Source organism: Nyctereutes procyonoides, unplaced genomic scaffold, assembly GCF_905146905.1.
Source record: "Nyctereutes procyonoides isolate TBG_1078 unplaced genomic scaffold, NYPRO_anot_genome, whole genome shotgun sequence".
Lineage (NCBI taxonomy): Eukaryota > Metazoa > Chordata > Mammalia > Carnivora > Canidae > Nyctereutes > Nyctereutes procyonoides.
This window is the reverse complement of record NW_026575121.1, coordinates 60,980,569-60,998,807: the sequence shown is the minus strand read 5'-3', so window position 1 is coordinate 60,998,807 and position 18,239 is coordinate 60,980,569. Positions and strand designations below refer to the sequence as shown.

The 18,239-nt window shown below is 56.5% G+C and overlaps 1 protein-coding gene across 1 annotated transcript in view; it reads right to left on the bottom strand.

Moving 5' to 3' along the window:
• Nucleotides 1–6,745: 6,745 nt before the first annotated feature.
• TMEM255B (transmembrane protein 255B) overlaps nt 6,746–18,239 on the bottom strand; it is a 34,327-nt gene continuing 22,833 nt past the window's right edge. The window contains exons 5-9 of the mRNA XM_055335887.1: nt 16,230–16,310; nt 13,767–13,852; nt 12,463–12,622; nt 10,536–10,679; nt 6,746–6,880 (exon numbers count right to left, since the gene is read on the bottom strand). Of these exons, the coding sequence (XP_055191862.1) occupies nt 6,746–6,880; nt 10,536–10,679; nt 12,463–12,622; nt 13,767–13,852; nt 16,230–16,310 (606 nt within the window). The remainder of the gene's footprint in view (nt 6,881–10,535; nt 10,680–12,462; nt 12,623–13,766; nt 13,853–16,229; nt 16,311–18,239) is intronic.

Genomic DNA, 18,239 nt, shown 5'->3' with positions numbered 1-18,239 from the left:
GCTGGTGTCAGCAACACGGCGTCCGGGGTGCTTGGCTCAGCTCCGGGCACCTCCCCTGCTCCCCCTACCCGGCTCCTGGCTCCCGGTGCCGTGAACATGACTTGGGCAGATTCAGGGCCACAGCCACCCCTCCTGGAACAGAGCTGGTCGGTACCTGCATCTCTCTCCCTAGACAAACCCATTCACCCCTCAGCCTCCCGTTTTCTCCGTGTAAAAGGGAAACCCCTGTTTTCTCTATTCCAAGGGGCACTGCTCCTGGCACAGAGCCACTGGACTCAGCACACAGGTCCACCTGCTGCTCTGTGAGATAGATAACCCTCAGCCCTCTGACCCCAGGAACATCATCATAGGAAATGCACGGGGGTGGGGGGTGGGGGCAGGGCTACCAGCACACAGCTGAGGTCACAGGCCCAGGGGTGGGGCAGGGTGGGGCAGAGCAGGGCGTGTCCCTGTGCCTGATGGGACAGTACTTGCCCCATGGCTGGTGGTCACTGTCACAGCAGGCGTGGTGCAGAATGTGCCAGAGAAGTTTCCAGCATCCACTGGGGATTGTGCTCAACAACTCAATGGCTCCTCCAAGACTGAGAGTCTTTTTTTTTAAGATATCAAAGACCAGCGAATGTTCTGAGGCTGTGGGGCAGGTCTGGGTTGTGTTTTCTTTCAGATGTTGTACCACGGATGGCAGCAAATTGTCCCATAGCCCTGTCATTTCTCAATACAGAGTGATCCCTGAAAGCCGCATCAACCAAGCACAGAACAGTCCGAGTTCTAGTGCCTGGGTGTCCCCCTGGCAACTGCACACGAGTCTCTAACTCACAACCTGATGCAGAGACAAGGTGCAGAGGGGAGGGCAGAAGGCTGAGGTGTCTGCCCACAGCTAAGTGACGACACAAGAATCCATGTGAGCAGTGCGTTGCTGGAGGAGAGATTCCCCTCCAGGCTTCTAGAGAGCAAGGTATGGCTTCAAGAACTGGCAAGTGGAATGGCCCCAAATGTCCTGATGGGAGGAGGTGAGCATCCCTCCTCACCCATGGCTGGCCCACCCCTGAAGGGGTCTCCAGGTCTCTGGGAGAGCTGGCCATCACAGACACCCACCAGGGGGACCCCTCCCCAGACCTGCTACCCTCGGAGATGATGGCAGAAGGCAGCAGATGCCACAGCAAGGACACAGGAAGGCCCACGGGCTGTGGGAGGCCAGGCCACTGAGGCTGCCCAGGGGTCCCTGGCACCTCCACCATGCCCTCAGCACTCCCTTGCCTGCCCACAGCCGCATGTGTGTCTGGACACCACCACTACCTGCCTGAATTGTTTTCCTAAGTATTTAGTAGCATCTGGGTGGAAATTCTGTTGACTCATGACTTGAGAAAACTAGTCTAAGAGGTTCTTCAGGTAGTTTTACATGCCAGTGCATGAGAAACAAGGGATGCAGGGAAGCTGTGTCCTTGGAGGGTGCATGTTGGGCTGTCCCTGGGCTGCTCCAACCAGCTGTGTCCTCAAGAAATGTCCATCTTCAGCCAAGGTCCTAGTGGATGGGCCCCTTCCCACGGCATGTCCCCACTCTTGGTCTGCAACCAGGGTGGATCTATGTGCCCACTTGCACCATAAGGAGACCCCCAAACCCAGGCCCCCTCTGCTGGCTCTGGAATGGGCAGGTAGCTGGGTTGGGCTGAGCTGGTCAGGCCAGGACTTGGAGCTGCAGGACACAGCCTCAGCTGTCCATCTGGGGAGTGAAAGCTCAGTTTGGGGGCTTTGGTGCTGATCAGGAAGGCCAAGGCTTGGACACTGCTCAATAAGCAGGAAGCCTCACCCCAACCCAGACAGCCTCCAGCACCAGCGGGCTACAGCTCTAAGAAGTGTGGAGGTGGGTTCTGCCTGTGGCCCCCCAGGAGAGCACCATGCTGCCCACCAGGGGCCTCATGAGACATCGGGAGCCCAAAGCAGCTTTGGGGCCTGATCCATTTCTCAACTTGTCATTGCACCATTCCCCGTGGTGTTGTCTGGTTTCCCTCACTGTAGAGGCAGCTCTGGAATGTTCCTGTGGAATGCTCCCCTAGCCAGCCCCAATCTCTCAAGAAGGCCAGGACGGCCAGAGCTAAGAGCACACACACACTGAGCTGCAGGACCCCATGGGCACACACAACAGAGGCCATGGCTCAGGGGCATTCTGACCACCATGGGTTCATCTCCCATCCCGTGGGGCTAGGCACAAATGTGTTTCCTGCTGTGGTGGGCGCTGGGGGTTATTCTAACTACTACCAAGAAAAAGCTTATGGCCATAAACAGCTGAATGCAGCAGTACATTGCCCACCTGTGCCAGGCATGTTGGCACCCTCACCACCATCCAACCAGGCAGGACTGGCTACAGAGGACTCTGGGACAGATGAAGCTCCATGCCATTTGACTGTGTGCCATGGGGCTGGGGCAATTCTGCCTGTGTGCTGTGGAGGGAAGGGGAATGATTCTGACTGTGAACCCTGGAGGTGGGGCTGGGGTGATTCTGAGTGTGTGCTGTGTTAGAGCAGCTGGATGAACTGATTCTGCCTCAAGGAGGAGGATCCTAGACCATTTGATTTGTGCTATGGAGCTGCAGTGGGGAATGGATTATGCTGTGTACAGATTTATGGTCTGTGTTGCTTGTTTGCTTTACAAGTGAAGAGCCACAATAATTTTGTTTGCTCTTTGTTCTTTGTGCCCCAACCCCCACAGCATGCATGACAATCACAAATGTCTCCAGACATTGCCAGATGGCCCCCAGACACAAAACCATCCCTGTTGAAAGCCGCTGCATTAAAAATAAAGGAAATTTGAAACTTAACTCACATAATACAAGGGTAGACTATCTATTTAGATCTAAAAGTAATCTATAAGGCACTTAGAAGATCATGTGAAACTATAGCCAGTCAGTGAGTATTATCTACCCCTCCTTCTTAGTAAAGCTCATTGGCACACAGCCATGCCCATGAAGGTACTAAAGTCTACACCTGTATTGGTCCACAGTGGCAGAGTTGAGTAGTAACTACACACCTACTGGTCTCTAAACCAACAATATTTACTATCTGGCCTTCTACACACAGACTTTGCTGACCCTTGTGACAGAAGAGTGTTATCAAGACCTAAGATAGAGACCTATTTCTTAAATAAAACACAAAATGCCCTCATGATGAGAGAAAAGATTTAAAACTTGAGCAACATTAAAACCAAGAACTTCATGAACAGAGTTACAAGATTGACTGTATGTGACTTCAAGACCTACTGCAAGATACCATGATCAATACAGACTGGTATTGCCAAAAGAATAGACAGATTGATCCGTGGAGCGAACAGAGAGCCTAGAAATAGACCCACATAAATACGGTCACAGGTCTTTGACAAAGGAGCAAAGGCAATACAGTGGGGCAAAAGTCATCTCTTCAACAAATGGCACTGGAGCAACTGGATGTCCACTTGCTGAGAAATAAATCCAGACCTTACACCTTCACAAATAACTCAAAAAGGATCACATACCTAAATGTAAAAGGTGAAACTATAAAATTCCAAGATTGGGCATGGCGATGACTTTGTAGACACAGTACCAAAGGCATAATCCATAAAAGACAGATTGGGCAAGCTGAACTTTGGCAAAGTTAAAACTTTTGGAAGACAAGAAGAAGGAGAAGACAAACCATAGACGGGGAGAAAGTATTTCCAAAAGACACATCTGACAAGATAAACAAAGAACCCATATCCAAAATAAACAAAGAACTCTTAAAATTCAACAATAAGAAAACAAACAGCCCAAATAAAAATGGGCAAAAGACCTGGACAGACACCTCCCCAAAGCAGGTGCTCAGGGAACTGCAGATTAACGTGACAGCAGGACACCGCTGCCATAGACCAGCATGGCCACGATCCAGACCACCCACAGCACCCAGTGCTGGCGAACACGAGGAGCAGCAGGAGCTCACCCACTCTGCAGAGGGAGTGCAGAACGGTGCAGCCACCCTGGAAGACCGTCTGGTGGCTTCTCACGGGGCCAAACACACTCTTAGCATCTGATCCAGCAATCACGCTCCTTGGTATTGATCCAAAGGAGCTGAAACGTGTCCACACAAAATCCTGCACTGGGGCAGAGGTGGGAGGGGCTGGGCTCTCAAGTGCCTCAAGCCCTTATACCTTAGCTTTAAGCATTCGTTCTGCCCGTATATGAAATTTCATAATTAAATCACTTTAGAACACGAGAAAAGGAAATACATACATATGTAACTGTTGCTGTCTGTGGAGCCACTAATGGAATGAGGGCCTTGCCTCCTGGACTTTTTCCCTCTTCCTGTAGGCCAGACAACATTTCCCCTGAGTTCATAGGGCATCTCTGCTCAGCTAGGGGCCACTCTTCACAGTGATGATGAGGGTCTTGTTCTTGTTAACTGGACACACGCTGTACTCCTGGTTCTGCTTCACATGCATTGACATCAGGGTATTCCGCCCTGTTTCACTGAGATACAAGTCATGTACCATAATATTCACCCTTTAACAAGGTACAATTCAGTGGGTTTTATACATTAACAAATCTGTGCAACCATCACCACCATCTGGTTGTGCAGGGTGCAGACTGTGAGGCACTATCTTGGGACTGGAGGGTCAGGTGTGGGCATGTGTGGGGTGCAGGGCATGGAGACCTATCCTGGGGACTGGGGCAGGGGGTCAGGTGCAGGGCATGGGAGCTGTCCTGGGGATGAAGGGGGGTGCCTGGAGCCACCACCAGGCTGGGAGTCGAATTATTCACATTCTTTGTGGCTGGTACGAGGGATAAAGACATTCTTGTGGGCAAGAGCAAAATTGTTGGCCTGGGAGTTTAATATTTTTATCAGCTCTTGGGTTCACCAGCCAGATAGAAGTGGGTTTGGGTGACATGGGTGTGAACCAGGACACTACTGTGTGGCTCTGGGCCCAGGATGAGTGTGGAGGTCAGAAAGTATCCCTGTGTCTCCTGGTACGTGCGTGGCCATCTACTGGGGTTGGCGGCCTGGGTCCGGTCAGCACAGGCTGCCAGGCTGCAGCTCAGGGGCGCTTCTAAGCAGGACGGGTCCTGAGGAGGTGGGCGTCCTGGCCCAGGAGGCACCACTTCACTCCCCCAGATCGCCTGAGAGCGTGGGGCACACCCCAGTGGGTGGAGTCCAGACTCCCATGACAGGGAACTCAGGGATGGAGACAACACCTCAGATTGCCACAGCTTCCTGATTGGCCACACGGAGCTGGTTCCTAAACTCCAGGCAGATGAGGTGCTTGCTAGGGGGCCCTGGCCCCAGGGGCCCCTGCTCTGGCATCCCCTCTCAGACCCACCCGAGCACAGGGCTGGCTGCCTCCACACTCCCCGTTGCCAGCCCTGCGCTGAAGGGGGATTTCCTCTGCAAAGGTCAGGGCTGGGCAGTGACCAGTTGGGGCTCCGGAGCCACCCTAGACTCCATCCCACTCCTAAAACCTGAAGGCGGCTCACAGGACCAGAGGCCAGGCCTCCCGCCTCTTTGCCTGTAACAAGCAGCTCCTCTAGGGCCATCGTGCCGGGCTCCTCACCTGGCCCACCACAACCCCCACATCCCATGTGTGCTGCTTCCCCGTAGGAACCTGCACGTTCACCTTTAGAGAAAGCGCTCCTTGGGCTCAGGAAGCAGTGGGAGGGGTTTCTGTTCCAGGCCCGGAATGTTGCCTGGTAGATGTGCCTTCGCGCCAGCTGGGGGGGGCAAGAGACCACGGCTGCTGACCAAGGCTCCTGTTCCCGGTTTTTCTCTCCCTCCCCAACCCCCTCCTGTCTCCACCTCTCTTTCTCCAGTGCTCCAGGATTGTAATGTTCCCAGGCCTGTCACTCAGCCAGGATTTGATCATTGCCCAGGTGGGTGCCCACCTGCTGCGCCAGGTGTGTCTTGGTCAATGGCTGTTGGTCTGCAAGAGGCAGAGTTGTGGCCCAGGCTCTGGCTGAAGGGCCTCAGAAGCCACCCACCCCGTGGTCACTTGGAGCAGAGACATTGGGTCATAGAGGAATCTATTCTGTAGGCAAGGGAGGCCCCCTATGGGCCGCCCCACACAACAGATTGGACAGCCTCTAGAATAATCCATGAAAGATGGCAGCTGGAAGCAAAGATGCCTTGAATAGGAAACATGTAGCCTTAGGTAGCAAGTCTTTCTGCAGGTGTGACAACAGGTTGGGAAAAGAAGTGCACACAGACCTCAGTGAACACACATACCTTACAGGCAGCATTTGATATTTAAGCCAAAGCACCTTTCAATCCCCAGCAAGTACCAAATGAACACAGCTCTGAGCACAGAGCCCTGCACTTTGTGGGGACACACAGATAAGTATGTAAACATACTACACACCTCCTTGATACAGGATGTTCACATGGGGCACACAGGGCCATATTCCCTTTGCAAAATAATAATAACAAGCTCACTGGGGGGCTGGTAAGAAAGTGAGCTTTGTTTAGTGAGTGATGACACCACGCCAGGGCAAGGAGGCTCCGGGGGATTTGGGATCTCTTTGGTGTCCAGTGTACACTCTGGGTGGCTGAACAGAGGTGCAGCCTGGGGCTCTGTCCCCCCACCACTGATCTTGGCCTCTCTGCCCACAGATGTGCCCAGGAGGGGAAAGAGGGCGCAGACTCAGAAACATTCCCCCAATGTTCCCAGGAGGTTGGCCACAGAAGCAAGGTTTGTAGAGGCTGCTTTGTTTAACAAACCAAAACTAAATTATTTTTCAATCTATGCCCATGTGTCATGGAGTGTAGGGGCAGGGCTTCTCCCCTGGGAGGAAGTGGGCTGGAGCACAGAGAGGTGGTGTGTTGGGAGGCTGCACATCCTCAGACAGAGGGGGGTCCCTGGGAGTCGAGGCTGGGAAGCAGCCATAGCGCTGAAAGGAACAGAAGGGTGGGGCTGGTCAGCGGAAGGGCCAGCCCCACACACATCCACATGGAGCACCACAGCACCCCAGAAAAAGCCCCCCTGGGGCCAGGCTCCCCCACACCCAGGGCCACCCGCCTGACCCAGGCCCCCTGATCAGGCTGCACCACCAGTGAGGCTGGGGGGGGGCCCATTCAGTCCACGGGGCCCTCCTCTGCACACACTCCGCACCCGCAGCCACCCGCAGAGATGCCCATCCTCCCGGCCCACACAGCTGCAGTGCAGGCATCTCCCACCAAAGTGCAAACATGTCCAAGGAAGAGGCTACCCCAAGCATCTGGGTTCCCCAGCACTTCATATTTTAAGAAAAAACTAAGACACCAACATTTTCAGTATAGTTCAACGGTTAATTTTATGTGTTTACTTGTCCAAGCCTTGGCCCAGATGCTCAAACACTGGCCCAGATGTTGCTATGGAGGTATTTTCTAGGTGTGATTGACATTTAATCAGGCCATCAGTTCAAGGCCTTGAAAGGATAAGACTGAGTTCCCAGGGAAGAGGGACTCTGCCCATGCCTGCAAGACCCGTTCTTCCCTGCTCTGTAGCCTATGTCTACCCCATCCTGCAGGCTCTGGGCTCAGTCTGTCCTCCTGTCCTTCTCTGTCTCTCTGCCTCTGTCTCTGTCTCTCTGTAGCAATATCTGTATCATCTATATATGCGCACACATCCTGCAGGTCCTATTTTCCCTGGGGGACCCTGGCTACCACACATAGACTCAAGTAAAAGTGAGTCTGAGAAGAAAAATGTTGAGTATGGCACATAGTTTAAATCAATAAAATTTCCAGTTTTTCTCGACCTGCCAACAAACCTTTTAAATTTTTTCCCTTAACTTCTAATAATTAGAAATGCCTACTTCTAACCAGTATTTAAATAAATAAAGCAAACAGTCCCCTCTATGAAATACACAGGGTGTTTAAGAGCTCTGATCTCCTGATGGTGTTCTGGTCCCTCTTACCTTCACCTGCCAGGTGTCCAGGGCCCCCAAGAGGCCAGTCCATCTGACCTCTGCGGCTCCTTCTGGACCCTTCCCCACCAATGACCCAGGGGCCCCAGGGATTTAGCATTCTGAAAGAATAATGTCCTCACAAGCCGTAGCTGAACCCAAGAATACTGGCCCCTCAAAATCAACAGCATGGGCTTCAGAATCCAATGGCCAGGCCTCTGCCCACCTCTCTCTCTCCTCTCTGACCACAGGGGACAAATCAAACTTCTAGAGAACATTCTCTCTGGTCTGCTAGGAGCTCCCAGCCTTTACTGTGCATGTGTCCACTAGCTCTCCACTGGAAATGAGCAGCTGCAAGACCACACACTAAACCACCATGAGCCCTGGACTGAACCACCTCAGACCATTAAAAAACTGCTGTGAATCATGAGGACAATCTCTGGCAGGACAGCTTTGCACACCCTGGCAGCCCTGTTAGGAAAGCAGACAAGACACAATTTGGTGTAGGATGCAGCTAACCCTCTTCCATTTTTGTTCACACATGTCATGATGCCAAGCCCTCCTGTGTGTCCTGGCCAGGTGACCACTAGAAGCAGGAAGGGTAGTGCCCTTGAAGGTCTTTCTTTCAATGAATGGCTCCAATGAATGGCTCCAAACAGCTGCACCTGCTGTCTGGCCCCTGCTGTTATGTGGGGGGGATCCTTTGCTGCTAATGACCTCAGACACTCCTATTCCCTCTCTGTGGTCATGGAAACAAAGTATCGGTTCCCCTTCCATCGCCAGGACACACATGGAGCACCCCAGTCAGTCATCTCCTTGAGACCTGGTCATTGGTGTGAATGTACTGATGCTCCTGCACATGCTGGTGATAAAGCTGACGAGGCACAGGGAGAGCCCAGGCCTCCCCCGGGGGACAAAGGGAGATCTTGTCAGGACAAGCCCGGACAGTGGCTGAGGATGGGATATGCCACATTCACTAGCCAGCACCATGGCCGGCACATGGAAGGCCACCCCCTCACCCCATGTCCTATGAGGAGACGCATCGTGACACCCACCCAGGGCTCTGAGGTCAGGACCCAGACCCAGAAGAGCCCCCAGCTGCTGCCTGCCTCCAAGGACCAGCGGGTGCCCAGGACGAGTCAGGGCTGCACTTGGGCTCATGCAGGTCCACCATCACAGGCAAGTTCATGGGAGGCGTCCAAAAGGAGTAGGAGCCCCTACAGCACACACCAGAGCTTGGAGGGCACAACTCCCCCTGCCGCCTGGCGTGGATGGGTGACAAGTGTGCCAATCCAGCCTGCACTCAGGTCCACGTTTCTGCACTGAGGTTTGTCCCCGAAGGCAGCCCATCAGCCAGGGATCCAGCCTCCCCACGGCTGTGGATCTCACACTCTGGGCTTGGCAAATTGAAGGAATGAGAAGCAGAGTGGAGCCCTCAGGGCACATGGTCAAGGCAATGTGGTCCTCACGGTGGTGGGGACTGAGGGGCATGCCCAGACACAGGCAGCACTCCAGGGAAGTTGAGGCTGTCGAGTGTGGCCCCCAGGATGGTGGGGACAGCTGTGCCCAGTAGCATGGGGATGAACCTGCCCTCGGGTGAGCGCTACAGGGGTGGTAGACACACCTCTCCTTTCTTCAGCCTTGGGATCATTGTTCCCCCACATCACAGAGGAGGGTAAGATACCCTCAAGCGAGGCCTCACCCTCTTGGGGACACAGTGCTTGAAGGGGCCTCATGCCCATGGAATCAGGACCGAGCACCCTGCGGTCCCCATGGGACCAGGGCCCAGTGCCCACTCAGCACCTGCTGGGTACTGCCTGGCAGACGCTTCTTGGGAAGGAGGAAGCGTCCCTTGGCACAGCCCTGTGGAGACCAGAGTGGGGCTTGACTCTGGGTGGATGGCTGTGTCGGGTGCCCCCTGGGAACTCAAAGACATCACCCACGCCCAGGCAGCTCAGCCACTAGCCTCATTTTCCAGGTGAGTAGAGACAGCACCAGCAGGAGGCCGGCACACCACTCAGGTCACACCCAGTGGGCCCTCCGTTGGCAGGCTGCAGGTAACAGCCCCCTCAGCACACCACACAGCCCATGTCCCGGGCTCCAGAACCCCCTATACCTGCTCCCAGCCACCTCACTGACACCCCCAGGCAGCCAGCTGGCCTGGCCAGTGGGGTCCCCAGAGCCACAAAGGGAGCTGTGTGGAGACAGGACTGAAAGACAAGGCAGGTGCCACTCTGGGAACGACCACAGCTGCCCCAGGCCCATGTGTCCTACTGGCTGTGAGGTGGTCACTTCTGTGGGTATGCATGGCTGGAGGGTGAGCTCCCATGGTCTCCAGATAACTGCGCACAGGCCACAGGTGGCTGGCTGGGACTCTGCGGTGAACTGTCACAGGGTCCGGGCCTGGGGCAGAAAAGGCTCAAGGCCTGGATGATACCAAGGGCCAGGCCAGCAAAGGAGGCCTGAAACACTGGAGGGGCCGGGCTGTCTGCCATGCCTCCCTCACAGGGCCCCCATCCCTGGCCAGTGCATGCTGGCTCTGCAAACTGGGGGAAGGGAGGCCATGGACCCCCATCTGGGTCCCGTCTGACCAGGCCTGTCCTGGGCGACTGCAGCCTGTGATGTGGGTCCACTGGCTTCTCCCAGGCAACACAAGGCCTACCTGGAGAGGCAGAGGGTAGGACGAGCAGGTGGGGAGGGTCGCGGGCGATGGGCAGAAGCTCGTGTAGGCCAGGATCTGCTGGGCGGGGTTGTAGAGGATCTGAGGCAGAGCAGACGGGCCGTAGGCCAGCTGGGACAGAGGGACCTGCCAGCAGAACAGATGTGTGTCAACCGGCCCTCCCAAGGCCACCCACCCTGGGCATCAGGCCACCAGCCATGGAACCCAATCCTCCTGCTACCCTCCTGTGACACCTGCAAGGGAGACAACACTCCTGGATCAGAACACCTAAAAGCAGGGCTTACTTTTGCATTTTTCTATTTGTCTCAGGGACACACCAACATGCCAGGCTAGGCCAGGATTTCTTTGGTGTTTTATTTGAAAAAGCAAGACAACCACTAGCTCCAGGGCACCTGGGGGGCTCAGTCGGTGAAGAGGCCAACTCTAGATTTCAGGGTCCTGGGATCGAGTCCTGCATCGGACTCCCTGCTTCCCTCTCTCCCTCTGCCCCTCCCCACATGCACATGCTCACTCTCTTTCTAAAATAAATAAATAAACCCTAAAATGAGAAAAAAAAAACACAGCCCTGGTTGTTCCTCTCCAGGGGAGCCATGGTTACAGGACATCTCTACCTGGCAAGTGCCTGCCTTGGAGCAAGCCTCTTCTGATGACTAATGAAATGCCTTCATTCCTTAAGATAATTTTTAAATTATAACATCCATCAAAGTTACAAGACTATCTACTCAGTAGGTGTAAAATTTAAAGAACCTTCTAACAATTCTATTGTGGACCCTGATGAACGCCAGAATCTGTTCCAGAGCACCTGGGTGGCCACTGGCCATGCCTTCACCCAGGCTCATAGAGCGGCAGAGATCTAAGCCCACACACCTACAATCTACGCTCCTCCTGTCTCAGAAGATGTGCAAAGAGTGGAAGCTTTGAACTAGCTGCTTTGGCAAAGCCTTGCCTCAGGCTTCCACAGGAGCTCCCCGCGGCCTGTGCCCATCAGCATCCTGATCCCGGTCCTGCCCCAGTGACATTAGTCCAGGAGGAGGAGGCTTGTCTCATATGAGCTTAGAGACCCCTTGTGCCCCAGAGCTTGGAAAGGCTGTGCACCAACCAGTGGGGGAGGGGGGCTGTGGGGGGTCTCCCTCCATGACTCGGTCCAGACAGTGTGAGATGAGTTATATCTCAGGAGGGCTGCAGGCTCAGCTACTAAACATGAGCTGTGACCAGTCTGCAGCGCACTCAGGCAGCGTGTGGCCTGTGGGGCATGGGATCCATGTGTTCACACTAGCTGGTCCCAGCTTGTGCTCTCTGGAGTCCATGGCCTGAGGTGGGGCCTCGCCAGCCAAGGACAGCCAGTGTCAGGAGGGGCTGTGCACAAGAGGTCCAGCTGGGTACAAGCCTGTCTCAGGGAAAAGAGGGAACAAGAGGTCCCGCGCAGCCCTGTCCCAAGGACAAGCTGCTTCCAAGCAGAGAACCGGGCTGAGGGTGCCCCCGGGGCAGGAGGGGGAGGAGTGGGGGTCAGCTGGAGCCGCCCCGGCCAGAGCACCAGCCCCAAAGCTCTCGTCCATGATCGGGGGCATCTCCAGATCACCCCTAGTTCGGGCACACACAGACCCAAGCCCTGGATCCGTAACACGGGGCTCTGGGCTTCCGTGTGCAGCAGGGCGTGACAGGGTGGGGTGAACAGACTGGGCTTGGGTCCCATCACGTCTCCCACTCCTCGAGTGGCTTCGTGCACCACATGCTACTGAGGACGGGCTCCCGGGACCAGGTGGTAAAGGCTTGCTGTGACCCTAACGTGGCTGGCAGCTCATGTGAGCCTCTGTTTCCCCACTTGCAAGTGAGGATAAGGAGGCCCACCCTGTCCACCTCAGTGACCGTGGACCTCAAGCCCGACCCGTCTCCAGTGGGTCCTACTCACCATGTCCTTGAAGGCGCCCAGAACTGCTGCTGTGACGATGCCTAGGAGCACACCCAGGACATTCAGCAGTGCCGAGGCCCAGAGCAGCCGGTACAGGTGCAGCACGTCCTGGCAGCGATGCACCCCCACGAACTCATAATAGGCAGGAGGGTGTTCAGTGCTGCCCAAGGGTAGCAAGTGTCACCCACACTGGCGAGGAGGTGGCCCACAAGCAGGGCAGGGCACAGAGCCCAGTGGTCTGAATCTGGACAAGGGAGGGTCAGGGGGACCCCCTTCGTGAACCAGCCCAAATGCACCCTGAGGTCACAGTGGCAAGGCTGTCTCCCAGGGCTTCTGGAAATCCTCCCAGGGAACAAACCCAGGCCTGTGAGCAGGCAGGACCACCCGAGCCCGCTCCCCAAACCCAGGTCCTGGCAGAAGGATGATGGAGCCCTGACTGGGTCACCCTCAGAGCCAGCAGGACTCGTGGCTGGGCTCTCTCCACCTGCTGCCGTGCAGGGAATACAGGAGGGTGAGCCCCTGCGGGGGTCTGTCCTGCCCCCCCACGGGCTTGCAGGGGTCCACACATCTGCTGTTTCTCCCATTTTGGCTTGGAAATGGGATTTGGGGATAATGGGGTTTCTGCTTAAAGCCCTGGGGTTTCCAACAATTCTGGGGAGGGGTCCCCAAGAAGCAAACATGGAAGTCCTTGCTAGTTCTAACGTAGGTGATCCAGTTAGTAACATGACACGGGGGCCCAGGGCTATTGTAGAAGCCCTGCCACATTAAGGATGGATGCCTGAGGCTCTGTGCAGGTGAGTCTGAGCACCAAGAACCCCAGGGCCCGTCCTGGGGAGGCCCCCACACGCCGTGAGCTTTCCGGCAGCCTGGGCAGGCTCTCCCAGCCCACGCAGAGAAGAGTGCCCTCCGCTGTTCACAGCGCAGGTTAGGGGAGGCACTCCAGGGCTGGCCAAGCACTGCGTTCTCACCAGGACCTGAACTCAGAGCCCCCCAGGCCCGGGGAAGGGAGCCCCGGCTGCAGCCACCCAGCCCAGCCCCAGCTGACCAGGAAGGAACACGGAGAGACCTGGGGCACATACTGTCCAGAGGCCTAGGTTCTGACAGAGCCACAGCCAAGGGGTGGGAGGCTGTGGCCCTCCCCATACCTCAGCACCTTGCTGTGCCTCGGTTTCTCATCCATGAAATGGACTCAACACCCCTTCCTCCCATGGACATCTGAGGACTGAAGGGGACTGTGTGGGTGCAGAGCCAGGGCGCAGAGCATGGATGGTGGCCATGTGGTCAGGCCCCTCCCCACCACTCACCTCTGGCAGTTGTAGAGGTCACAGCAGTAGCACGTGCTGCTCCTCACCTTCAGCTGACACTGGCCATTCAAGGAGTGACAGGTGACCTTGAGCAGAGAGACCTTGTCAGGTGCCGGCCATTCCTCACCCCAGAGGGGACAGGGCTGCCTTCCTGGGAGCCAGGCAGCCCCTCCTCCTGGGCCCTGTCTCCTCACCTTCCTCCGTCCAACCCCCCACCCTCCCGCCAGGGGCAGTGGGCTGCGGGCTGGTAGGGTCCCCCTGCTGGACACTCAGAGGATGAGGCTTGGCCAAGACAGCCATCATTTAATGGACAAGGAGAGAGTGAGGGTCCCAGGCAATGAGCATGTAGGCAGGGATGCACCAGGAGGGGACATATGGACAGCTCCAGGAGGCGGGGCGGGGGGGGGGCACAGCTCCAGGAGAGGACAGGGGGCAGCTCCAGGAGGGGAGGAGGAACAGCTCCAGGAGGGGACGGGGGTGGGGGTGTTGGTACAGCTCCAGGAGGGAAGTGGGGGACAGCTCCAGGAGGGGACAGGGGGTTGGTACAGCTCCAGGAGGGGAGGGGGGACAGCTCCAGGAAGGGATGGGGGGCAGCTCCAGGAGGGGACAGGGGGACAGCTCCAGGAGGGGACAGGGGGCAGCTCCAGGAGGGGATGGGGGACGGCTCCAGGAGAGGGGGGTACTCCATCAGCGAGAACTCCTCCTGCTCACACATAGGCCGCACCCCGCAGCCCGGTGTGGCCAAGACTGGAGACCGCCTGGCATAAGAACATGTATCCTGCCCTCAGGCACCTGCCAGAATCACCCTATGAATGGCTGGGAGACTTTTGATGTTAAAAAAGCAAGATTGGAGCAGAAACATGACCTTCCTCCTTCCCCCAGTGTGACATGAGCAATGCTGCCAGTGTTTGGGAGTTAGTGGCACAGGACCGCTCCAACTTCTGAGGGGCAACAGTGACCTCTGGGGAGGACAAGAGACTCCTGAGATAGGACGACATGCCAAGTGAAGGGCAGGGGGAAATCTCTGCTGGTCCAGGGGCAGGTGGAGGAGCAGCCAGGCCATGGGGTACTCAGAGTGTCCCTGGGGCCCCAGCCCTCTTGGCCATACTTCCAAAACCACTGGACTCGTGGCCTCCCCTCAGGGTCCTGTGGTTGCAGGCTGTGGGGTGTTCTGGTATGGGCAAGCACCTGGAGCACATAAGGGCAATGTCCAGATCAGCAGGGCCATGCCTGGGGTCCTGGGAAGGGCAGGGCTGCAAGCTCAGGGGGCAGAGGGGCAAGGGAACGGGGGCCACCCATGGCTCCCTGGCCCCGGGGGAGTGTGCAAGCCCAGGGGATGGCGGCTTAGAGCTGGTTGGCCAGTAAGGGACCTGAAGCCCAGCCTGGCCCCCCTGCCTGTCATGCAGGCAAAGCTCTGTGTGGCCATGCTCCTCTGTTCCTGTAGCCGTTCATGCACCAGGGAGCCAGGGACGAGTATGGGAACAGAGACCCTCTGGTCTGTAGACCCTGAAAAATCACTGACTCTTTATAAGGGAAAGCCGCTGGGCCTGGTCTAGAGCTGTGCAGGCAGCTGGAACCTGCCTGGAGGCCCAGAACCTCCAGGGAGCATTTCAGATCCTGAGTCCAGTGAAGCCACAAGCTGGGGGGCAGGGGAGGGCAGCATCAAGATTTGCTCAAGCTCCTGGGCTCGTTTCAAGAGAAAGAGGGTTGGGAACGAGAGGCGAGCCAGGGCAACCCCAGGGTCATGTGGCCCTGTCCTCAGAAGGCCTGACAGATGGGGTTCAGGAAGTTATCTGTGCTCCTCTGTGACCCCAGGAGCAGAAGTGGACAGGTGGCCACCAGCAAACGATCCATCGGGGGGAGCCGGAAGGAGGACAGACAGGAGAAATGTCTGTGGGTGGGTGGGGGTGTACAGGGAGGACCTGTGACAGCCTCTGGCCGGAGAGCTCTCCAGCCCCTCACCCCAGGTAAAAGGCCAGGAGGGCTGGGGGCAGCCTTTGGAGAAAGCTGCCTCCCCCTTGGAAGGGCAGCAGGGAACCTCCACCCCTGAGGCTTCAGAAGCACCCAAAGACATGTGGGGGTGATCCGCAGTGTCTGCTCCAGATACCTAGCTCCTCCTGCACATGTGCACAGTTGGGAGGACGAGTTTAGTCGAACTGACAGGTTTGTGCAGAACTGAGGCCAGACAGCCTGCCAGAGGGGCCCCATGCCTGTGCGCCACCCGCTGCAAGTGGCCACCTACAACCCGACAGGCGACCCGCAAGACTGCTGTGTGTCCCCAGAAGCCACTCCAGCTGCCACATGGTGGGCTAGTCAGCGCTGGCTGGAAGAGACAGGGAGCTGTCCACGGCCCGCACAGCAGGGAGTCGGGAAGCTCCACTAGAAGCAAAGCCTTGCAGGCTGCCCTGGGTGCCCTGGGCCGGATCAACAGAAGGAAGCCCACGCACCCCAGGCCCTGTGTACCTCCGTCTGGTAGGTGTCGTGCACATAGCCCACCTCGCTGGCGAAAAACTGGCATCTTCCCGCAGTGAGGGGCCTGGGCTCCTAGGCACAAGGACACACACGTGGGATGGAGTGGATTTGACCCCAAGTCAGGAGCGATTCCAGACCCACCTGCAGACTCAAAGCCTGTGGGCATCCGCCGGGTGCAGGACGCAGAGCAGGAGACCCCGCCACTCCTCGTGGGTGGCTGGGCCACTGAGAGCAGGAGGCCCACCCCAAGTGGCACCCACCCTGCAGGCTGGGCTGACACATCCCTCCTCCCTCCACCTACAGAAGCAGGAGAAAGGAGGCCGTTGCCTGACCTACTGCTGTGACCCAGGAGACCTGTCAGCTCCTGCCTCTATCCCTAAAACAAAACAAGTTTTGTACCCGGAAGGGAGAAAAAAAAGACCCGTCATTAATTCATTTACCCAGCCACCCCTCCACCTGATCATCCAGTCATTCACCATCTCTATATCCTTCCATCCATCCCTCTATCCATCCATCCCTCCCTCCATCCCTCCCTCCCTCCATCTATCCATCCCTCCATCCATTCCTCCGTCTTTCCATCCATCCATTCATCCTCCATCCCTCCATCCATCTATCCACTCCTCCCTCCATCCCTCCCTCCATCCGTCCCTCCCTCCCTCCATCCCTCCATCCTTTCCTCCCTCCCTCCATCCCTCCCTCCATCCATCCCTCTATACTTTCCTCCCTCCATCCATCCTTCCCTCCCTCCCTCCAGCCATGCACTCACCAACCACTCAACATACATCCATCTATGGCCCTATCCAATTTTCCATCCACAAATCTGTCCCCGGTATTCATGGAGAAGATGCCATGCCAGACGAAGAAGGTGCCCAGGTTAGACATAGTCCCTGCCCCTAGGGGACACACAATAACTGACACCAGGAGCTGTAACATGCTGCGAACCTATATTATCTATAAGGTACACAAGGGTATAGGGTCCCATAACTGTTATTTATTTCTCCGTTAGTCCTATTTCTCAGAACATCCCCACCTCTGACCCAAAAAGAACATAGGTTACCGCCAGCGACAGCCCCTTTGGGATGCAGCCCAGGACGCAGAGCTGGGCAGCCCCGTGGGTCCACCTTCCTGCAGGAGACAGACAGCAGAGCCAGGAAAGGGGTGTGGGGTGCAGGACGGACCACAGGGCTGTGCCAGGATGGGGGCTGGCAGGCTGGTGTGGCCAAGGCCCTGTGGTGGCCACCGCTGAGCCCTCACAGGATGCCCGCTGATTCTGTCATCCCCACACAGGCTTGTTCCAAAAGTTCCTCTCAGTGTCCCAGTGGATGGCAGGCGCCAGGGGCACCTGTGATGATAGCATCCGGTGACTTGGGTCCCATCCTGCTGCATCGGCGCCCTTCCTCACACCAATATCCATATGGAAACACCCTTTCTGACTGTACATCACAGTCTTGCTAGAGGCGTCCAGATGCACAGGTCACCCTGTCTCCAACCGAGTCCAGCCCCACTCGAGCACCAGCCACGCCCAGCCTCAGCACCGTTTCCACTTTGGTCAGCTGGGCCACCGTGACTCATGCCACAGACGGGCGTTCTGATGAATAGACGCTTGCTCCCACAGCCCTGGTGGCAGCCACAGACCAGGGAGCAGCCTCTTCCTGCCTCGTCTTCACATGGCAGACAGCGGGCTCTGGTCTCTGTCCAGATGCTAATCCCACCACAGGGCCCCCCATCCCCATGACCCCATCTGACCCTGATCACCTCCCACTGGCCAGCCGCACCCCCCCTCCCAAGTGTTCTGGCGACGCAGATCTGCAGCCACGGCAGCTCAGAGGACAGTCCACTCCGGACACCACCTTAAGTCAGACATGAAAACTCAGTGGACAACATGCACATTTCAGCAAACTATCTTCCTAACACAGAAGCTCCGGTGGCGTAGTTTCATTTTCTGTCTAAATCTTCAGTGTCCAATCAGGAGGAAATAATTCTTAGTTTGAATTAAATAAA